Genomic DNA, 22,531 nt, shown 5'->3' with positions numbered 1-22,531 from the left:
GATGTTAGTATTCCTTTGCATCCTTYTAAAGCTTTCCTGGCCTGGGTTTTAACACCGATATCTTGCTAKATGTAAAGCACTTTGAAAATGTGTCTGCTGCCACATGTTAATACATACTGCCATCGCACCTTGAATTAGGGCCAGTTTCAAGCAYAGATAAAGTAGGCAGTCTCCTGTGTCCAGCAGTCTGTCCTCCGAAGTGACTGCCTATGGCACCTGTGCTGGAGGAGGTGAGCATGAGTTATGTGGCCAGTATACGGTGCCTGAGCACCACATATGCTGCTCTTGTTAGCAGGGGCTGAAAAGGTCAGGGCAAGGAGGAGGGTGAGGTAAGTGGGGCAATAACTACCATTGTGAGGTCCGGGAATGGTTCTTTCTAGCAGCAGAAGTCATCGATGCATCTCTTGAGAGATGCTACTGGAGCACGATGCTACATTGGGTCTTAGAATATAAAAGAAATTGTTTCTGCAGTCAAACAGCCATCAGCCTGCTCATGCTGAATTTGGCTAACTGACACCTTCTTGAACTGTATTGCATATTGTCACACAGGCCTTGACATATTTTACATGGGTACATGAAACATATATTTTGAGCCCTTCTAACCAAACTATAGTCTGTTCCTGCCTCTTGAGAGCAGGCAGCAGGTGTAAAGTCAAACTGATGAATTTTGAGCAACTCATTGGGAGAATTTAGGAAGCATGTTAGAAAAGAGGGGAGTGAGAAAAAAAATTAAGAATTTAGGGTTGCTGTCAGCTTTCTGATGATATAGATGTTTGTATAGAGGTTCATGTCTAGCTGCTGATACAAATAATTCTTCAAATAACTCCGAAGTAATCGTTTCAAACTTCACTGGTATCTTAATAATCCGGTGAGGGACATTTACAGTTTCAAGAAAACTAAAACCATTTAGCATGAAATTGGCAAACTAGGATAGACTTTGAAAAATAGTTTAGAGGGAAAGCATCAAGGAAGGGTAAGAGCTTAGAGTAAGTGCCATTTTTGAAACAATCCAGTTAAACTTTTCATTTTGAAAGTGACCCTCTTTCATTTTTACAGTGAGGTTTAAAAAGTAGGGTCTTAGAGATAATTGAATAATTGCATAAGCAACCCCCATGAATTTTTTTTCATTTATTTGATGTAGTCCCCGAAGTGAAAAGTCCATTATTTAGTCTGCTCCAAAGGGTGTTGGTTTCAGAAGCCAGAACAGGGAACTGAGGTGGGAGAGCAGGGCACAGTGGAGGTAGTGATAAGCTCAACCCTAGCTGTTGGTTGACATTACAAAGATTGTTTTTGCCAAGGAAAGACATGGAAATATCTTCTCTCCTTTTTTATTTTTGTTCTTTAAAGAAAGATATATTTTGCAATGGCATTCCCAAATGCTTAGAAGTTATATCTGTCACCCCTCTTCCCACCATGTTACCTGAAGAATAATGAGGCTGTTTTCTAACAAAATACTTTTCCCCACCAAACCTTCATATTTTGAACCTTTAAGGTAGCTTTTTCTCCAGCTGGGGAAATACCTTGAATCCAGAACAGATGCCTTAATCCTCCACACCCCAACTCCATACATATGTTGTATTTTCTGAAGTCAGGAAGGCTTCACATTGGAAATTCTCAGACAGCAGGGAGGCCCAGAATCTTTGTGGACTACCAGCTATGGCAAAGCTGCAGTATTTCTGGAAGGCATACAAGGTGCAATGTATCATCCATAGGTAAACAACCCTGCCTTTATTTGTTGTATGTTCACGGAAGCACTCAGCAGTCTAATGTTTCTTGTGGGCTACAGTGGAACTACAGATCTGTAATGAAAATCCTCAAAAAGAGTGTATATTGGTTGACAGTGTTAGGCAGAAAAGTATGTACAAGCATCTAAGAATATATCTAAGAATGTGGTGTCCAGTTATACATCAGCAGTAGCTGTACTAAATCTAAAATGTCATGTAGTCCACCGTGATAGTTCCAGCTGGGAGCCCTACACAAGGCACTCCTGCACCTTTACAAAGCACTGATCTGGAGCTCAGCCTGATGGTTCAAATTCCAAGTGGGCTATCTGGTAACTTCATGAATTGAATATAAGCAACGAAAGAGTCCAGAAGTTTGCCCACTGCTCCATCTAGTGCTTGTGTTCAGTATCCTATAGGATCATGAAATATTTTTTCTTCTGAACGCTAATATCCCATGATGCTAATAACCAAGAGAGGCATGGATATACCAAGGAGCAGGGCAAGTGCTGAAGGGCACTTTTAGTGCCCTGGTGTTCTGGCTCATGAAGCCTATCCATGAGAAAATCTTCTCCTTTGCTAGCCTCTCTTTTGCCTGTCATGCTCCTGTAGTAAACAAGTGCTCCCAAGGGATGCCTGAACTGCCTGTGCAAGGGGTGATCTTTCAGGAACTCTTAGGGAAGAAGGAATATGTAAAGCGTGACAGTTGTGGATCACTAGGGCCATTGAGATACAAGCACAGCGTTTCTGTCAAGCAGATTGGGTCCAGTTTAATTAATTTTGTATTTAATATGACTATTAACTAAAATAGCTCGTTTCTGCTCGGTAGTTCTGTAATCATGGAACAAATAAGTCTTTTTGGCAGTGTGCTCAAAGACACATAATATGGAGGATAGAAGACAGAATACTACACTGGTCAGGAGGGTGAGGAAAACACAGTTTCAGACAGACTACATCCACCTCTAGTGCCAAGAAAGGTTCCTGAATATAAACTATATAAATGAATATAAATTGTCATAGTGTTAAATTGTCAGAACAGTCTCTGGCAGTTTTGGCAGCGGCCAATTAGCACTTTCCCAGGCAGTTCCCAGGCACAGTTCAGAACATACTCTGGACTAACAACCATTCCCATGTTCAGATGCAGACATTTTTTGGATGAAAAGATAATTTGATAGGGGATTGTTGGTGTTTCATGCCATTTGGCCCCAGGCATGTTTAAGTTCCTGGTATAGATGAAGTCACAGTGTAACACAGTGTGTTTTTGATAATGTTGATTTCCTGCAGTCCAAGCCTGAGAACTTCTACTCTTTAGCTCCAACCAGTTCATGTTTTTAGTTCTGGAAAGGTAATGGCTCTCACAGCCAGAGGAGAATACAACTTCAGAAGGAAGTTTTTAGTGCCTAGTAGGACTTTTTGCATTTTACAGTTCTGCAGATAGATCTCACTCATTTGATTTTTAAGTACGACTCTAATCTAAGCATTTCGTAGAGATGTCATTGCCAATAATCATCCACTTCCATATCACTAGCTGGCTCTGCTATCTTCCAGAATATAAATAGGTTCCAAATAATAGAAGCRGTCATGTCAGCATAGTATAGTAGCCAGGCACTGCATATTGCCAGAGCACACTACTGTAAATACTCTGATCTGCAGCAGAGAAAATCTTCCCTATGCTGTCTTTGCAAATCTTTTTCTGAATTTATTTATATTTACCTTATTTATTCTCTTTCTCCCACTTTCCCCTGCTCCAAAACAAAAGCATTGCTTATGCTAAATCTGCTGGAGAAGGAGAATGGATCCACCACCTGCCACAGATGTTCAAATATAAAAAATAAAAAATGACCTGTTAAAGAGAAAACCCAGAAGGAACAGGAGAAAAGAAAATATCAGCTGAGTGGGGAAGGGCTGGTAAAGGGCAAGTTTATGCTGCTGTTTATATATCAGTCAGGTCTTTATTTCAGAACAAATCACTCCACAAAATAAAAATCCCAGGCAGAAGGGTTAATTGGGTAGTTGCGACTAAGGGCACTCAGGGGTCATACACCAGCGTAGGACGTGCTAGCTACCGCTGTTCTCCCCTCTCCCTGCCCGAGATAGCTTCTATCAGCTTGTTTGGAAACATATCTCCAGAGTTAGCTGCTTAGCAGTAAAAGAGAGTCTCTGACTGGAGCTTATGTACGATATCTGCAGAAGAGCTGTGTTAACATCGCTGATGATATCTCTTTATCCCGTGCCTTCCTAATAAGCAAGGCAACAGGAAAGGAGAGGGAATTTCCTGAGCTAAATGGAGTACCTGCTGTATGTGATTGTTACTGCTTTTATTTTGTAAAGGTTGCATCTTTGTTTTATTAAATACTTTGTTTTCTTCCAAAGGAGGAGGAAAATATTTCTGTTATTCCCATTCTGGGAGGGGTAGCATAGCAGATACTTTTCTATTCTGAAGCATTTCAGTATCCAACCCTTCTTCCTCACGAATTCTTTCCTTTCCCTGTGCCTGCTGCCCCCAAAATTTCCCTTATACATTAAGACCTGGGAGTCTTCTGCCATTTGGGATTTCTTCAGTAGTTGCTCATGGAGTCACCAAAGTCTCTTTTCAATACTTGCTTATCCTGTGCTGGGAGGAAGATGGTTTCTCTTGACATGCTGCCTGAAAAAGGAACTTTTTGGCTCTTCAAAGGGAAACCAGCACTTCTGACAGCACTTGAAAAGCAGCCAAGTTGTTTTAACATGTAAAATTAATGTAGAAAAACAAATCGGGGTTGTAGGCCCCTGATTCAAATTTCTCGCTTAAGATCCTTCTGTACCCTTAATACTACACTCAGTAATTAAATGTAATGTTCTGTATATATAGGAGGTCAGATGACATTATTTAATGGGCCTTCTTGTCATTAAGCTCCCTGAATTTATGCCAAAGYATGGCATTCTGTAGCACAATTATATCCCCACAATTTTATAATTTGGCTTGGTCTCAGCTATATTGACAGAGGCTGTCAGATAAAGCAGTGCTTAAACAAGGTTGTAAGGACTGAATTAAGTTTCATCATTCCAGATGATACTAAGAGTGTGTGCAGAGCAAAACAGGAAACTGCAGCTTCACAACAGACAGCTCCTGAGAGCTGCTGCAGCAGACTGGTTCAGCGCTACAGGCTGTTTATAAAACGGAGACTTACTCAAGATTTAACAGTTTGGATGTAGAGTTCAAACAACTCAAAATCTGAGCGATCTCAGCTCCTGCCAGCTGCTCCTGTCTATTGAACTTCAGGAGTTCATTTAGGAATGCCTCTCTTGGTCTAGGTGTGCATTTCATTTCTCCCCAGAGAGGCAGGGCATGGCAGTCAGCTGTGTCTTGCATTTTATGAGAAAGCTGTTTGCCGCAGACATCCACACACTACCTTAAAATGGAAGAATTTGGTGTCTCAGCAGAAAAGACCGGTGTTTTAAATGGAACATTCTTCTCCTTCAGCATGGAGAGAATTGCAATGCAGTGAGGACAAGGTAAAGACTAGTGCCCCCCCTGTATCCTGGAGAGAAGGAGAGCTGGGTCAGAGAGAAGAAGAATGTCAGAGGAATAGATGAACAAAATGAGAAAGTTGAGAGAAAGATACAAAATCTGACCTTAGAGAAGAAACAGAAACATGAAGGGAGCAACTCTGACCATGTCAAAAAGGGAAGTACAACAGCACTCTTACCTGCCCATGAATGAACTTGCCAGACAACCAGAGGTATCAGTCTCCGCACACAAGCACAAGATCCATGTTACTGCTTTTCCTGGAGACAGAGGCAAACCCCTGTCAGAGCAAAATCTGGCCCTGGCCCTCATCCATTGATTATTTTGCTTATTTGCCTTCCCTTGAACTGCTCATCTCACTACCACATGGAACATTCTCCTTTAATAGATGTTTGGCATGGGAAAAAGTGTTAGGGAAATGTCTGTTTTTGTTTCTTATGGTAGATTTGTGTTTGTAGTAAGAAAAAAAGCAAACTAATAACATACCCGTAATTTTATTTCCTGTTAACTTTATTTCTGTATCCATGGAACTCTTTTTTTTTTCTTTTTTCTTTTTTTCTAGTGACAGCGTAAACAAATATTTATTCACACCTTTCTTTTAGCTAAGTATTTTAGGAAACTGCAACTGAAAGGGCTAGCAATATAAATACTGTGTGTGTGGTATATTTTCCCTTCCTGCTCAAAATGTCTTAGGAAAAAAATGGATGAATGCATAAATAAATATCTAATCTCAAAGGCAGAGCAACTGCTCAGACCTCCTTCCTTGGGAGCAGGTGATGAGGAGCCTGCAAACAGATCCCAGGAGCCAGGAGAATCTGGCCCCTCTCTGCAGCAGGATTTGGGTCAGCTGTGCTGGACACCTGCTCCTCTGGGTGTCCTTTCCCCCTTAACCACCCACAGCTTTTCCTAATCTTTGTGCTACAATTAAACTGCCTCCCTATTAAAAGAAGGAAGGTGGTGAGGAGAAGAGGGAAGGTAGTGTCAGGAGGCATRCAGGAGGCTTTGAGGGAATTCTGGYGTGACTGCTGGCTCCTGAGCTGGAGAGGAACAAGTTGCCCAAAGGAGAGGGGATGTGTTTTGCAGTGGGCTCTTGCTGGCTGTCAGAGTGCTAATATGTGTCTTCACATGCAGTTGCCCTGTGATCTAGTGGTAAATTTGGCTGCTGATCAGCAGCAGTAAGAAAGTTAGGGTGGGAGATGGGTGCTTATTCTGCCTGCTTGCAGAAGGACCTGGAGGAGTTGAGCAGGATTTTGGTGGGGCAGAGTGACACCTGCTGGGGAGGGAGGAGGAAGAGGAAATCTGGTGACCTCCCAGGGGAAAGCCAAGTCCAGAGCTTGCTGCTGCTTGTGCATCTGCAAATGGTGTTGCAGGCTGCTGTAGCATGCTGCCACTCCTGCTCAAAGAGAAGACAGTAGTAAGGTGGGTCTGCTGGAGTACAGATCTATGTGGTGATTTATATCCCACATCATGAGAAATAATGTTGCATGCAGGACTAGGAAGAAGCTGAGACTGTCAGGATTGAAGATGTGGGAGTGRTGCTGGAATTAGACCAAAGAGGGAGAGTGAGATATGAAGGGCTGGGTTCTCACTGCTGGTGAGACAGTGTGCAGAGCCATCAGCCTGCATGCAATGGCTTGCTGAGGGTCAGTCAGTCCATGAAGGCTGAACTGGAGGAAGGGATCAGATTGCTTGTGGTAGGGTCAGCCTGTTGTCATGGTAAGCTGAGCTACCCTCCGTGCTTCCTCTGTCAGTCAGCCCACAAGCCCTGCATGTTTCTCTTCATGCTGCAACCTCAGTAAAACCCTGGAACAGGGAGAAGTAGGAGTAGCAGAAGTGTTATAGTATGTGTCATGCTCATCCATTTTGGTCCCCTCCTTCCCCATAGCTATTGTAGCACTTCACATGTCACATCAGCCTCATGATACCAGAACTYTTGCTGCTCTGTGCCCCTCCCCCTGATATGTGTTAGATGCAGCTAGCTGATGTCATCTGTGATGTGCTGATGGATTTGTGGTTGCCTCAAAGGAACCTGGGGCAGCAGAGGAGCTCCAGGGCTGTGCAGCGGCTCAGAACATGCTCCTCACAAGGGCCTGCTCTCAGAGGAGTTTGGCAAGATTTTACAGGYTTGTACTTTGACAATTTCTGAGTACTGATCATCCTGATGTTTGCCCATGTTCAAATGTCTGTACCCCTGGCTCTGTTCATCCAGTTGCTCGGCCAGTTCAAGTTCAGTTTCACATAGTGGCTGCCCTCTGGTGAAGCCTGAGGGAGAAATTCAGGCAAACTACTCCTATGGAGACAAGTCTGTGAAGGTTGAGTATCTGAGGAGAGCTCTGGCTGGTCTGGACAAATGCGGTGTTTCTCCTTCCTTTCCCATCACTGCCCTAGCGTGGGAGAAAAGGCATCTCTGCTCAAGTCGGCTTTGCTTAGGCTTGTGTGTCTCTCTTCCCCCTGTAATGGCTAGCAGAGAGAGCATGGTGCTGCAAGGTAGGCTGGTGCTCTCTTGCTCAGGTGCTATGGTGCTGCCTGCTCCTGCTGCCTACCCAAAGCCATTTTCAGATCCTTCAGGGAGCAGGAATTAGTGCAAMTGTGCGTATGACACAAGTCAGTGGTGCTTGGTCGTGGGTTTTGCTGAACTCTGCACCAATGTCTTTGGTAACAGACCTCCCAGTCAAACAGGGGAACATGAAATACTTGAAAGCTTTTTAAAAACAGACATCTAGCACCTACTTGTAGGTTTTTGCTATAGGCATAAGGAAGACTGATGAACAGAGCAGCTCTCATTGTCTTCGCTTTGCTGCCCTGCTTTTTTTGCCCAAGCAGTTAGCCACCCTGCAGAAATCAGCTGTCAGACATATTTCAGTGTAATTTTATTCATAGGAATATTCAGTGTCCTGTTCCTTTGAACTCAGTTGAAACARCAGGCAATTCCTTTGCTCAGAAATGCAGTTTTGTTCTCCCTGCTTAGCTATTCTTTTAGGAACCAAGAGAAGTCCAACATCCACTGAAGGTAATGGAAAGATATGGATGGTTTTCAATGGGAGTTAGATCAGTGTTCAGGTAAATACACAATTCAGTAAGACAGCCTTTAACTGCTTTGCTTTTTAGTAGTACAAACATTACCTAACAGAGAGATTTGAACTTTATTTTTAGACAGTTTCTACGTTCAGAAAAGATTTAAGGTGTGTGCCTGGCCAATAGTTTATATCATCTATTGCAAGAAAGGGCTCAGAAACTTACTATGCAAAAATCATTTTTTGAAAGTATGGAATTGCAGGTTTCAGTAGCTTCTCCTAACAGAGGCAATAATTACAGTTGTCATGAACACTTTGGGAGGAGGGAACCATGCTTTTTTTTGAGATTGCCTTCCACTACTTGTACACAGTCCCTTCCAACAAGCTTCTTAGACTTGGAACATTACTCCCATGGGTCTAACATGGTCATCCAGGGAGGTCTCATCCTATATGAGCAACCTGACACTGCATAGCAGGCTACATACCTTTCACACCCACCCAGTCCTTTGAGGTGGACATGAAAAAGGCACCTGCTCTGGGCTTAAACACTTGGATGTCTGCAGGAGGAAGAGATTAGTGTTTAGCTTCTGAGACAGCTCTCTGTCCTCCCCAGCTGAAGATGACAAGGCAGATAGCATCACCCATCAGCCTACCAGTTACACTACATTGTGCTGCAGTTCAATGGTAGTTTGAGTCTTTGATTTATTTTTTTAGGAGGTTTTTCTAAGTAGACTGCTGTTAGTAATAACACCCAAAAAGGCTCTTTTGTTTACTGTTGCTTTTTTCAGGCTGTATGTAGAGTTAATCTGAGAGATTAGTAATCATCTGTGATGCACAGATGAGCCAGGTAGGGGATCATGAGCATTCATACTACAAAAAAGCCACCTTTCCTGATGCTGTGCTCCTCCGTTTCACAAGGCCTTCTGGGGACATATCACCTGGTGCTTTGTGCTGCGGAGAGTCAAGGTCCTCTCCCAGGGAACTGTGGGAGAAATGGTGTTGGCTGGTGGCAGGCAGTAGTTTGTCCTTCAAACTGTGGGAAAGCATTGGGAGACTATTAGCACTTGAATAATTTAATCCTTATCTTCACTACAAAAGGAGGCAAATTACCCCAGCTAAGTGAACCATTTTGTATGCATATATACATGTATACACACACATGTTTCTATTCCAAACCTGGCCATGTAGCCTTGGTTTAAGGTATCCATCTTAGAGACAACATTCAGTGAGGAGCCAGGGTTAGTTAGCTAGTTAGTTAGAACTGTGCAGACAAGCTATATCCTCAGGTTTCTTACTTCTGTTTGTCATTGTTGCGTAATTTTGAATCAACCAAATCAAGTTTCTCTATTTCCTAAGGTTCCCCCCCACACACACACACTTTTCTACTATTCTTTCCAGGCAATACAGGCTTATTTTCAGGTTTTCTTCTGTATTTGCTAATGTGCCCCATCTTTTCCACAAAACCTGCCAATTTGGCCAAGACTGGAGTTCAACTGAAGGGATAAGCTTTTTCTCTGGTCAGCTGCCTTTCTCAGCTCCTCAGGTGGGCTCCCAGCTGTTCAAAAAGCAAAAAAAGCTCTTGCCCCTCCCCTTAGTGATTTAGCACAAGTCTGGCAAGTGAAGAGGAAGCAGGAAAGCTCGGCAGGTTTTTTTTCTTCCTGGGAGGAGTGTGCAAAAACAGGAGATATCTTTTCCTCTRTTCTGCAGTACCTGGCCTATGATTTAAGAGAAGAATGGTCCTGTGCTGCAGCTGACTCTCCTGGGCTTGGAAAGTGGACAGGAAGATAGTGTCATCTGTAGCTGGAGAGAAGGAAATAAAAAGCCAGCGCAGGAGCAGAGGTAAGTTATGGTCTAGGACTGATGGGTAAGGGAGGTGGGTTGAGCCTGTGGTCAGGATGGAAGTGGGGACTGCATGTATTTGGAGGTGGACCAGAAGGCGATCGTGTGGATGGTAGAAGGGAAAGCACAAAGGGCATGATTGCTTTTCTYACTGCTTTTGGAAGAGCTGGCGACGCTAAATGTTGCATGTGCACTGGAGGTAAGGTGTGGGTGATTGCAAATTCAAAAGGCAGACCAAGCGCATCGCTCAGTTACGGAAACAGTCATCTCCTTCCATATGGATAACTTGCTCCCCTGTGCTTTATATATTTCAGTGCAGTAGTTGTTTTCTCCACTGCAGTTTCTGTACTTGTTCTGTCTTTTCCTGGTATGCTCAATGCTTCTCAAAGCAACATTCCTGTGGCCTGTTGTCACCTTACTATCTGAAGCAGTCACCTCTTTCCCTGTTGCCCTGCACAGCAAGTTAAAACACTTTGTTCTTGCTCTTAGAGTCCTTCCATGTTCTGCTGCCCTAGACCTCTGCTGTTCACAGCTCTTTCTTTTCCCTGCTCACTCCTGTTTTTGTTTTCCCATGGATACAGAATACTTTTCTAACCTACTGTTTTCTGCTCCYTAGGGAAAGGGAATCTTTTCCTAGAGCCATCAAAGTAGTGAGCTAAATATAATTTAAGTAAGTTTACAAGAACCACGATAATGTGTATGTGCCCAAACTGTGTAACTGGCTAGTCATCTTCCTGGTCCTCCTCCTTTCTTTTGCCACTTTCAATTATTGTGGAGCAATCACAGTCAGATATGTGCCATTTTCCCAGGTGGAGTGGGCAGCAATAGGACTTGGCTCTCCCCTGTGGCATATCAGCTACATGTGCCCACAAGAAAAGAAAAGCACAGGGAGCAGAGTGGTTCATTCTTGCAAGAGAGCTTAGATCCAGGTTGTTTCATTGAGGCAGTTGTAAGTTACGTCAGACTCAATGGCCAAGTCCTCAGCGTAATCGTTTGTGGTTTCTACTGCAGCTACTGCTTTCTTCAGAAGCACACCTGGCTCCCCATCTAAAGGTGAGGGCTGAGCAGTCTCTTGCTTCTTGACTTTCAAAACTTGGGTAGTCTTTTTCAGTCTGTTTACTTGTAGTTTGATGGGTAGTTGCTGGAAAAAATGCAGTGTGTTGTGGCCTTTTGTTCAGTTCCTCTATTCTAAAAAAACAGAAAAAAAAACAAAAAAAAGAAATAAAACAGCACTTTATAATGAGGGATGGAAGTAGGTGTACTGAACACATGCAGCAGTTGCTTYTATCTTTCTATCCAAACGCAACCAGAACATAATTCCAGCTGTTACTGAACTTAGCCAATTTATTGTGGTACCCATTGAAGATGTATCTTTTGCTATAGAAAGAACTGCTCCAGAAACTTCCTCTTCTATGTATATTTTTAGGATAATCTTTCAGGCTTTCAGCAAAAAATAAACTAACAACCTGGCCTTTCAATGCCTATGAGATGAATATAGTACTCACTGCCCTGCCATTGATCAGATTTTGATAGTAGCTTGCAGATAAACTGTCGTTAGCTAAGTTTGTAAAAAGCAGAGGCCTTTAGATGATAAAACAAACTCTGAAAAAACAGCAGAATTAGATGGCCTGTTTTTTCTCTTCAGCAGAAGTCTTCATATGTCCTTCACTGTAATATCACCCACTTTTTTTTTTTTTCAAAATGATTTTTTTCAGCTTAGCTGGTGGCTGCTTCAGCGTCTTTTCCAGGGCCTTTGTCTGTAGAGACATTAAAAAATTGCAGTATTGTTTATTTTGATGTTGGAATGACACTTTGTCACTTGCCTCCAGCTTTTTTCATGTGTATAAGTCTGAGTACGTGAGGGACTTTGATCCCAAAGAAAGCCTAGAGGTAATAATGTGCTAATAACCTCAGTGTTCGCTTATTTGAGTGAGTGTTGCCCATAGTGAGAATCCCATTTCCTGATGAGTGATGTTTCTGTAAAGCTTGCAACATTGCTGCACGTTCAGCAGACAAGGAGATTTGGTAATGAGGCCCTAAGTATGTAGGGAGGTTACTTTTTTACTAGTGAAGAGATTTAAGATGGTTTTGTTAGAGCTTCATGATCATGTTAAAGTGACGGTGCTGGCCTCTACTGCATGCACATGAGCAGCCCAATCCTAGATCTCTGCTGCTGAGGGTAGCACTTCTGGAAAGGTGTGGTTATTTGCCCAGCCAGGAGGCTGAGGCTCTTTCCTGTACAAGAAGCAGATTTAGCAGTGTTAAATTCAAACTGAGGACCTTTGGTTAAATACTCACTATCCTGTTACAAGTCTCCTGAGCTATCTGCTCCCCAGACTCTTACTGCCATAAATAACTCTAGAAGTCAGGCCTCACTGCCAGAAGTGTTAGGTGCTGCAAATAGCATAGAAAATGACTCATTTAGTGAGATGAAGGTGGAACATGAATCAGTAGGAAGAAAATTGATTTACGAAGGAGATTTTTCAATGCAGATGACACACAAAGTTCTGAACAAAGCAATGTTCAATCATCATAAAAATGAAACAAAAGAGGGAAAAAAAATCTTTCTACTGACAAAGGCCATTCTAACCAAAGGCTGAAGTGGGAAGGTATTGCATACTGAGCAATACTTATTCAGCAAGCAGGTCACTTCCCAGATTGTTCTCTATTTATAAAAGCTGAGAAAACAACAACTCTGAGCTAAATAGCTGTGGGAGATCAGGAGTGCTCATAGCTTCAAGGAAGCCCCAGTGAAAGCTATGAGCCATGGAAATGCTAATATAATAATCTATACACATCCTTTGTGAATGATAACCCATAAGTAAGTCAAATTCCCATAGTCTGCTTCACTTGAAACTATAGCTCTTGGTCCTTTTGCTTACCCTCTAGCTCATGTATATAGAAGTACCTTTAGAGGGAGATTTTGAAAAGTGCCTGATAGACTGCCCCACAACTGCTGCTGCGCTAGCAGACTAGCGTCCAGTGCTGCCTACAATTCAACCCCTGCCATTTTTAGGGAGTGGGAGTGTTGGTCAAGAGCTTAATGTAACTCTTCATGGGTGAGGATGAAATGTTTTCACAGGWGACATCAGCTAAAATCCTTTGAAGCACTGGAGGAAAAATATCAATTACACTTTTCTTTTCCTGAAATGCTGAAACAATCACGCAAAGATGCTTTTATATCTGTATTTCAAGTAGGAATTCTAGCTCTGCTGGCAATTTGAGTAATAGCCACTGTTAAAATAACAGAGGCTAGTTTTATTCTGTGGTATGTGTGGGTCTTCCCTGGCTTTGTTGCACTAGATCCATAAAATGTTGCTCTCAATAGTTTTGTTCCCTTAAAGTACCAGTGCTTAGAAACAGGTGTAACAGGGCATGCGAGCCTGTACCGCTTAGAGTTTCTTCCCTTAGGATAAAGTGAGCAAGAGTCAAAAGACTGAAGGCTTAATGCATAGTTATTTCACAGTACTGGCAATGACAGAAAACCTTGATGTAAGGTAATGTAACCAAAGCTTAAGTTGCAGATACTTACATGGAGAAAGGTCTGTGATCAGATAGGAAAGTTCTTGCAAGGCTATCTCAATCTTCAGTATTACTGTGAAAAATAAACTCAAACCTAGTTGCACTAGCCTTTCACATTGCTGTGAGGTGAATGAGCTCTCTCCTTCATTGAAACTAGTGCTAGATGGATAGTTTACATAAATTCATTCATGCTTTTGCCTGGTGAATTACAATATTTTAGGTGTCAATTCACACATGTTTGTGGTCAAAATCCATATCTGTATGTTGTAACAATAACTAGATAATAACCCTTTTCTACTAGGTCTGTGTTCAGTGAATTTTGTCCCTCTGTTCATAAGTAATTTGCTGGATTTGAGCTCAAATGTAATAAATTATCTTTATAGGAGGTAGCACAGGCCAAATCTTCCACTGCTGCTAGGGGAGAGCTAATAGTTAACAGCTAGTGACAGATTTATGTTTTCACTTGCAGGTTGCTCAGCGGTGGGCCCAGCTCAAATGTAAAATATCACTTGGAAAAGTTGGCTTTCTTAATGAAAAGTACAAGGTTCATTTTTAAAAGCTGTATTGACTGGAAAAAAAAAATTCCTCCTGTTAGGAGGGATATAGAAATTCTAAGGAGAAATGGCACAGTCTGAGCAGTAGAAGAGTATGTGTAATTTAATACCAGAAAGCTTTTTAATACAGAAGGAAAAAAGAACAGACACTTGCCTTGCTTATGAAGAGGAAAATTGCAAAATCCTGCCTGCAGTATGCTATCTAAATTTAACCATRGAGGGGATAATCCTCTCAGATGCTCAAAAATCTGCCTGAGGGAAGCACGCAAAGGCTATAGCAGAGCTGTACTCAGATACCCTCCAGCCCCACTCCCCAAAGTGCTGGCAGTGGGAAAGGTGTCATGCAGTGCCAGTGGCCAGATTGTAAGGGGGCACTTGTTTGTTTAGTCCTTGTTATGGAAGTTTCTGTGTGTTCTTTATTAATAAAAGTAGCCAAGGCTGGAGATGTGTGGATGGCTTGTCTCAAACCACAAAGCTACTCGGAACCATCCTTGGTTTGAGCTTTAATTGTTTCTGTGTTCAGCTTTGTCTAAGCAGTGGTAGGATCGCATTTTGTGCATRTCCACAAATGGCATTAAACTTCTTACAAACTCCTTGTAAACCTTCTCCCTCCTTTGCTACTTGAAACCTGATCTGGAAGAGGCATCTGATCCTTAACATAATGCTTGACAACAAAAAATAAATTTATGAGTTCAGAAGCCAAAATAAATCTTTGATTATTACTCAATAAAAAAAAAAAAAAGGACAACAGCTTCTTAGTCCATACCAGTTCCATAAAATCATTTTAAAAATCCATTTTGCAACAGTTTCTCAGTGTGGGATCAAATGTGAGTTGTAGACTTCTCAGAAATGTGGATATTTAGGATTTCTGATGTCCTGATTTAAGTGTAATTACAAGTCTTGACAGCAAATTTCTTTCAGCTTTGCAGATTTGAGAAAACTTATTCTTCAAAATACTCACTGGAAATTAAGTACTCAATATTGTCACTTTCTCCCTCCTCCTCATTTGAAATGAGCCTGGAAGCTGTAAACGAATGAATGAAAACTGCGGTCAGCTTCTGTGGTATTAAAGAACGTCTCCATATTACTGTTCTGTTTAACAACTCGCTATAAAATCTTAGAGGAAACTTGCCTGGATGGTTTGTGCGTGCAGAAATAGAATCACAGGGAGCTCATAGGAGGGTCAGAGCTGTAGCAGAGGTCCTGTCTCATATAATGACACTTGTTTTCCAGGACTTCTCCAGTCCCAGCAGTTGTAGTTTGGCTCTTGATTATTCCCTGCATCCTCAGCTCCTCCAGAATGTCTGATGACTTTTGCCTCCCCCTTTCCTGTATGGGCCCTGATTTACTGATGAACTTGCTGGTGAGGAACGCATCTTCGAAAGATGAAAACATTAAAAGTTATTACTTGTAGCACACTTAGATCATGAAGTTTTGTTTGAATGCCATTTCCAAATACAGAGTTTTTATTCAGGGGGTTATTTACTGAAGGCGTCCAATGGAAAAGGCCTCCTCAAAGCTTTCTTCCCTGCTTCAACTTTGCAGTAGGCTTGTTAGTGGCTTGAAAAATGGTGCTGACATTTGCATGAGTTCCACCTAGTTCAGCTTCCTGCTGTGGTCAGTTATACCCAGGAGGCTGTGTTCAGGAAAATGTGGAAGCATATACTGAAGGCCTGTAAAGCCAGTGTTTTAAGCATATTCCCAAATGAAAGCCATAGAGAGCTCTTTATAAATTAACTTCTGAAGGGTTCTGTGAGCTGGTTAGAGAAAGCTAATCTAGGATGGGATTAGACAAGCCTATTAATGGGCTGTTTTGTGAAGATAACTGAGCTGTTCTCTTAAATGAACCCAAAACTTTCATATGTTTTCACTGTCTAATTTTTGCTGTAACAACATTGCTACATTTGGACCTGATTGTATGCATTCCAACACTTAATTATATATTTATGAATGGCAATTAAGAGTAAAAACATTATTTTGATAACTCTTCTGAATGGCTGTTTAGCTTCCACATATTCAACATGAATGATAAAAAACGAACAACTTTATTGCCAAAACGCATCAGGTTTTGCAGCCCTCAGTTGACAGTTGCACCATCTGCCCAACCTATATGAGCAGAAGTTAGGGCTTTTGTATGAAGAATACTTGGACCAAATCAAATCACAGCTATTTGACATCTGCTACTCTTTATAAGCAGAATAAGTATGATGATGTATTTTTTTTGGTTGTAAAACAAAAATACAGGACATCTACCATGTTGTAGAATTTGATTTCGTACCTCTTCCAAAATAACTGAACCAGTCACCCAAAAGGCATTAACTGGGGTTCAGCTGCCAGTCAGCATCTGTAAATGTGGCAGAAGCCAGAGTATACCAAAACATTTTTTGTCAAAAAATAAGTGAGATGAGTGGGCAACATCGACAAGTGATGTGAATTTGCATTGGTTTCTGAAAAAAGTTGAAATATCTTGGTATGATATTTTTGAAATAAAATGCTTCAATCTTCTGTTTCAAGACAAAAAAACCTTCCTGTTTAGAAATTCAAAAGGAACGTGAAATTAAATGAACCACTCTATTTCAGAGCAAGCAAATTATTTTGTTCAATCTGAAATGAAATCCTTTCATCACATCCTTCTGTGGCCTGGGGAGTTAAGTCCTGTTTAATGAATAGCAAACACCCGTAATTATTCCTTTTGTGTTCAATTTGAAATATTTTATTACAATCCCTTGTTTATTACAAAGAGTAAACAACCACTTTAAATTTTCCATTTAGTGTGTTTGTGAAATGTAAGCCATTCATAGCGCTTGAAAATTAGAAGATTTAAACGACTAAATTAGGGTTTTTATATGCACCAACGATGGTGCTGCTTTTCCCTTAGCAACTCTTACTACAACTGAATAACCTAAGATTATAGAGTTTGGTTTAAGTATTCCTTTTTACATTTTTAGCAGACCTTTGCTTACCACAGTGACAGTTTCTGGAGCTTTGATAGTTTTCTCTGTAGGATAATTTGCCCTGTAACTCTTCATTGCAAACTTAAGGAATAACATGGTATTTATTTACTGTCTGTACTTGATGCTGGTGAGGGGCATTGTATTGGCTGTTTTGTGCTGCAGACTGACTCATGGTACCAGCAGACTGACACCACTAGCATGGGCAATGCATATTCCCGGTGTGCCATAACCCCAGTTACAGAGGGCTCATTTCAAATGAGGAGGAGGGAGAAAGTGACAATATTGAGTACTTATTCTTCAAAACACCCACTGGAAATTAAGTTTTCTCAAATCTGAAAATCTGTGTACAAGGCTGAGTTTGTTCTCTTGATCTATTCCAGGAGTCTGCCAAGAAAAGTATRTCCTGCTGCCTGTTCTGGTAGTAGGGGTTGAGTCATATTGCAGAACATAATCATCACTTAGGAAATATTTTCTGCTACTATTGCATGGCTTTGAATGAGTGCTGAGAGCTCGATACTTGCAGTGTCACAGCATGAACATTACTGTATATAGAAGCTGGATGCAGCAATAGACTCTCAAGATTATGCATTCCTATGTCTCTCCCTTTGCAGAGCTGGTATAAACTTTGGCTACTGTTTCACAAAATCACAGAATAGTTGAGGTTGAAAGGGACCTTTAGAGATCATTTAGTCCAACACCCCTGCTCAAGCAGAGTCACCTAGAGCAGGATACTCAGGACCATGTCCGACAGCTTTTGACCATTTCTAAGAATGGAGACTCTCTAACCTCTCTGGGCAGCCTGTGCCAGTGCTCTGCTACCCTCACAGTAAAGAAGTTTTTCCTTATGTTCAGATGGAACTTCCTGTGTTTCAGTTTGTGCCTGTTGCCTCTTGTCCTATCACTGGGCACCACTGAGAAGAGTCTGGCCCCATCCTCTTTACACCCTTCCTTCAGATATTTAAGTGCATTGGTAAGACTTCCCCCTCAGTCTTCCCTTCTTCAGGCTGAACAGGCCCAGCTCTCTCAGCCTTTCCTCATATGAAAGATGTTCTAGTCCCTTCATCATCCTAGCAGCCCTTTGCTGCACTTGCTCCGGCAGCTCCATATCTCTCTTCTACTGGGGAGCCCAGAACTGGACGCAGTACTCCAGATGTGGCCTCACCAGGGCTGAGTAGAGGGGGAGGATCACCTCCCTCAACCTGCTCACAATGCTCTTCTTGGTGCAGCCACTGGCCTTCTTGGCCACAAGGACACATTGCTGGCTCATGGTCAACTTCTCCACCAGGACTCTCAGGTCCTTCTCTGCAGAGCTGCTTTCCAGCAGGTCAGCCCCCAGCCTGTCCTGGTGCATGGGGTTATTCCTCCCTAGGTACAGGACTCTGCACTTGCCTTTGCTGAACTTCATGATGTTCCTCTTTGCCCTCTCTCCAACCTGTCCAGGTCTCTCTGAATGGCAGCACAGCCTTCTGGTGTATCAGCCACTCCTCCCAGTTTTGTATCATCAGCAAACTTGCTGAGGGTGCACTCTGTGCCTTCATCCAGGTCATTGATGAATAAGTTGAACAGAAGTGGACACAGGCCTCTGACTAGACTCTGCGCTGCTGATCACAGTGCTCTGAGCTCTGCCATTCAGCCAGTTTTCAGTTCACCTCACTGTCTGCTCATCTAGTCCATACTTCATCAGCTTGCCTGTGAGGATGTTATGGGAGACAGTGTTGAAAGCCTTACTGAAGCCAAGGGAGACAACATCCACTGTTCTCCCCTCATCTATGCAGCCAGTCATTCTGTCATAGAAGGCTATCAGGTTTCCCCTTTGTGAATCCATGCTGACTACTCCTGATCACCTTCTTGTCCTTCATGTGAAGTGGTATCCAGGATGAGCTGCTCCATCACCTTTCCGGGGATCAAGGTGGGACTGGCTGACCTGTAGTTCCCTGGGTCATCCTTCTTGCCCTTTCTGAAGATTGGAGTGACATTTGCTTTCCTACCTGTGCTTTGTGTTTATCTGTGTTTTGTGCATTGCTTCTTTTTTGAAAAGATGTAAATCTTTCTGGYAATTCCCCAGGGAAGTCTGCGTCACTGATCTCATCTTCAGGTTCTGCTCCATTCTTTGAATTGTCTGTTGGCCAAGCTGCCCCATCCCAAGCGGTGCCAGCCCCTGTTCTTGCAATGCCATCACTTTTAGTCTACAAGAAAATATAGAAAAAAATAAGAAAAGTCCTTGGAGAGTTCATGTGCACTTAAGGAGAAGCATAGCCCCAAAGCATTGGCAGGTTCTGAGCAGAGTGGAACATGAGGCATTCCTGGCATTTATCCACAGCTGGTCACAAGTTGATTTTTATGGTGATGAAAGGGTACTTAGAGCATTTTGGAAAGGAAGCAGACCTTAAGTGTGAACGTGTCCATAATCCAGTTAGATGTATTGGAGTAATGTTTCAGTACTTTTAAGTGCCACCTGTAGGTAGGTCAGTGGTTAGGAATCTGTGACCACAGTAAACTTTGAGCTTTAAATTAGCACATACTAATGTCTTAACTTACATGCCTTCTAAACAATAGCTTTGAACCTCCAAAGAATGCAGAATTAGAGGCTAGATGTATTCTTGTCTCTTCTCTGTATGTTTGGGCCTGAGCCAACTCAGTCAAGCAAGCCTTGCCAAGTTGCTGTGCAAATATACCATATAATATTTGCATATATACAAGTTTCCCAGTCTCATAATAACTTTTTGAGGAAAAACCCACCTTGTTGAGGTGTTATAGTTCATCTCTGTTGCAGGAGATAAGTGCCTCTGGTTGTATCTTTAATGAGGCAAGTGCGACACTGTGGAAAAAACAACTTTTCCAGATGCTGTAAAAATCAGTTCATATACATGGCCAAATGGTCAGCCTGCCTCCCCTGTAGTCTAAGGGTTGTATTAAGCTGATTGAGCAATAACACTTCTCTTAAAGAGCTCAGTGACAGTCAGAGCTACGGTTATATCAGCAAAGCCATTCCTCTGTGTATGTATGTCCCATGCTAAGACATCTCCTAACATTCTTTGTACAGAGTCTGTTTGGAAGAAGTCACTACCTGGGTTTTGGCTTCATGCTTGTTCTTTAACTCCTCAGAGGACAGCTGCACTACAACAAGCCTGTTAGAAGTATTGCAGCCTATGGCAAAACTGTGACCATCTGCTTCTCCTTGCTGCAAGTCCAGGGAGTAGAAGTGCTGTAGTATCTTCCTTGGGAGCTTGGTTATGCATTATCACTATGGAGTCTGACTGTTGCCAGGGCCTGTTGCTACAATAAATAACACCACAGAAGGGTTTCTTCTAGTGTCCTGGCATACAGATGTCATCATCTTTGTCCAGGCGCCCTCATCTGAAATTGAGGGAATGTGTTTCTCGTGTGCTCACTGGGGATATTGATCTGAGAGCAGCAAATCTCCGCAGGTCATTCAGAGGGTTAGTGAACCTTCTGTGGGAACTCCAGTGAAGACGCATGAGTGTCTCCAGTCTTTCTTTTTCTTTTTCTTTTTTTTTTTTTTTAAGAGGATCAAGGCACTTTCAGGTAAAAGAAATAAGTTTCAGTCTCTGGCCAGATTTCTTAAATATTCTTCATCACCATTAGCAACTGCAAAAGATAAGTCCTGAATCTGAAATTTCAAACTGCAAGGCAAGCTTTTAAATGGGAGGAAACGGGGATTGGTTGTGATTAGAGAAAATATTTTAAATGTCCTTTGAAACCATTGTGCAATTTATTGATTACTGTTTGTTTCTGTTCATATCCTTAGAAGTAGATGTCTGTAGGGGGAAAAAAAAAAGGAAAAAAAAAGCCATGATTTATAGTTCTAAAAGTTGATTATAAAGGATAGCAGAGAAATATTAAGGGAGTACTGGTAGCTGATGAAGATGATAACTGGTCATGTCTCAGGTCACTTGTGTTGGGATCATCAAATGTCCTACTTAGGAGAAATAAACTTTTTTTTTTTTTTTTTTAAAAGTATTGACATGAAACAGACACTTTGTATAAAACCAAAATATGAAAAAAAGAAATCTAAGAAATTAAAATTGATGCCTGTGAGAAATTATTTTTTTATTTCCTGAGACCCTGGTCGCAAAGACATATCAGTTTGTAACCTTACTCTGATTCACATTAGAAAACCTATTCTAACACTTGCCCAAATTTTTCCACGTACATGAAACTAAGATGTTTACCTGACAGGTGTTATTCAAGTAGTAAGGTTGGTGAGCTTTGTGAATCAAATGAACCCCGAAACTGAGAGAGAGAATGACTCCTGCCTACGAGGTCATTCTGTATGGATGGCTGCAGGCAGCCCTAAGGGTTCCTGTTGTCTGCAGTCCAAACCAGGCAGCCCTTGTGGTTGGAAAGTCATATAAATTTGTTTGTGTGACAGTGAGCCTAAAGTGATCTTTGCCTGCCTCAGCGTGCCTTATTTGACCGTGCAAAGCATGGCGCCAAGGTTGCTCTGTGGCTTCGTGGATGTAACTACTTTCTCTCTACCCAGCTCAGAGCGCGTGGGTATGACGGTTCATGCCTCCCTGTGCCGACATCTGAGAGCTGCCCGTAACGTTCAGATGTGAATCTGCTATCTCTTCAGATAGAAGCGTCTTTCAAGAAATTTTATTCTTCAGGCATAACCAACAGGGATCTGATTCTTTTGCCCCCTTTGAATTCACACAGAATGCAAGTTAAATAACTTAAAAAACCAAAACAAAACACTAAAACAAATGTTTGCAGGTTGTATATGATTGCACTAAAATGTGATTGCTGCATGGTATAAGTCAGGACATGACATACACACTGAGTTTCTTGTTTGCATTTGTGATTAAACACTTGCAATGATAGTGCAGTCCTAAAACTTGTTTATGAGTAAATAACAGGTGAAATTTTAATCCTTGTGAAAAGCTGATTTTCATATTTGTGTCTTCAAACATGAATGCAGTGATAAAATGGAAGTTGAACATCAGTTATCAAAGGAAGGAAGCTGATTAAATGTAGGTATAAAATCATAGATTGTAGTATAATCAGAAATCAGGTAAGCTTTATGATTCATATTTTACAGATTAATTTTTGGTATGTAAAAAGAAAGATAAGTGATAGTTTGATGAAATAAGGTATACAGGATCTAGCAAGTGGCATGAGATTGACACTCATTCATGTTTATGAAGTGAAAAAAACCTTCTCAGGTCTTAACAAAATTTGTACCTGTAGAGACTGATCCTTGAATATCCCATGCACATGATTAATTTAACATAGGGAACAGTATGTTTTTGAACAATAGGAGCTACAGGCTTCAAGAGCAGACTGCTGTCACACTTTGATGCTGACTGAAGATGATAGCAACTCTTCTCTAATTTTAGTAACATTTTATCAATCTATAAAATGAAGAATGAGCAAGTATTAGTAGGATCAAGGCATT

At 41.7% G+C, this 22,531-nt stretch overlaps 1 protein-coding gene across 1 annotated transcript in view; it reads right to left on the bottom strand.

Moving 5' to 3' along the window:
* Positions 1-11,001: 11,001 nt before the first annotated feature.
* STMND1 (stathmin domain containing 1) overlaps positions 11,002-22,531 on the bottom strand; it is a 52,330-nt gene continuing 40,800 nt past the window's right edge. Inside the window, 7 exon segments of the mRNA XM_026073311.1 lie at positions 11,002-11,149; positions 11,151-11,274; positions 11,710-11,833; positions 13,170-13,174; positions 15,379-15,536; positions 19,120-19,298; positions 20,180-20,293. Of these exon segments, the coding sequence (XP_025929096.1) occupies positions 11,002-11,149; positions 11,151-11,274; positions 11,710-11,833; positions 13,170-13,174; positions 15,379-15,536; positions 19,120-19,298; positions 20,180-20,293 (852 nt within the window).

Source organism: Apteryx rowi, unplaced genomic scaffold, assembly GCF_003343035.1.
Source record: "Apteryx rowi isolate R43461 unplaced genomic scaffold, aptRow1 scaffold_366, whole genome shotgun sequence".
NCBI classification, from domain to species: domain Eukaryota; kingdom Metazoa; phylum Chordata; class Aves; order Apterygiformes; family Apterygidae; genus Apteryx; species Apteryx rowi.
This window is presented reverse-complemented; position numbering and strand designations above follow the sequence as displayed.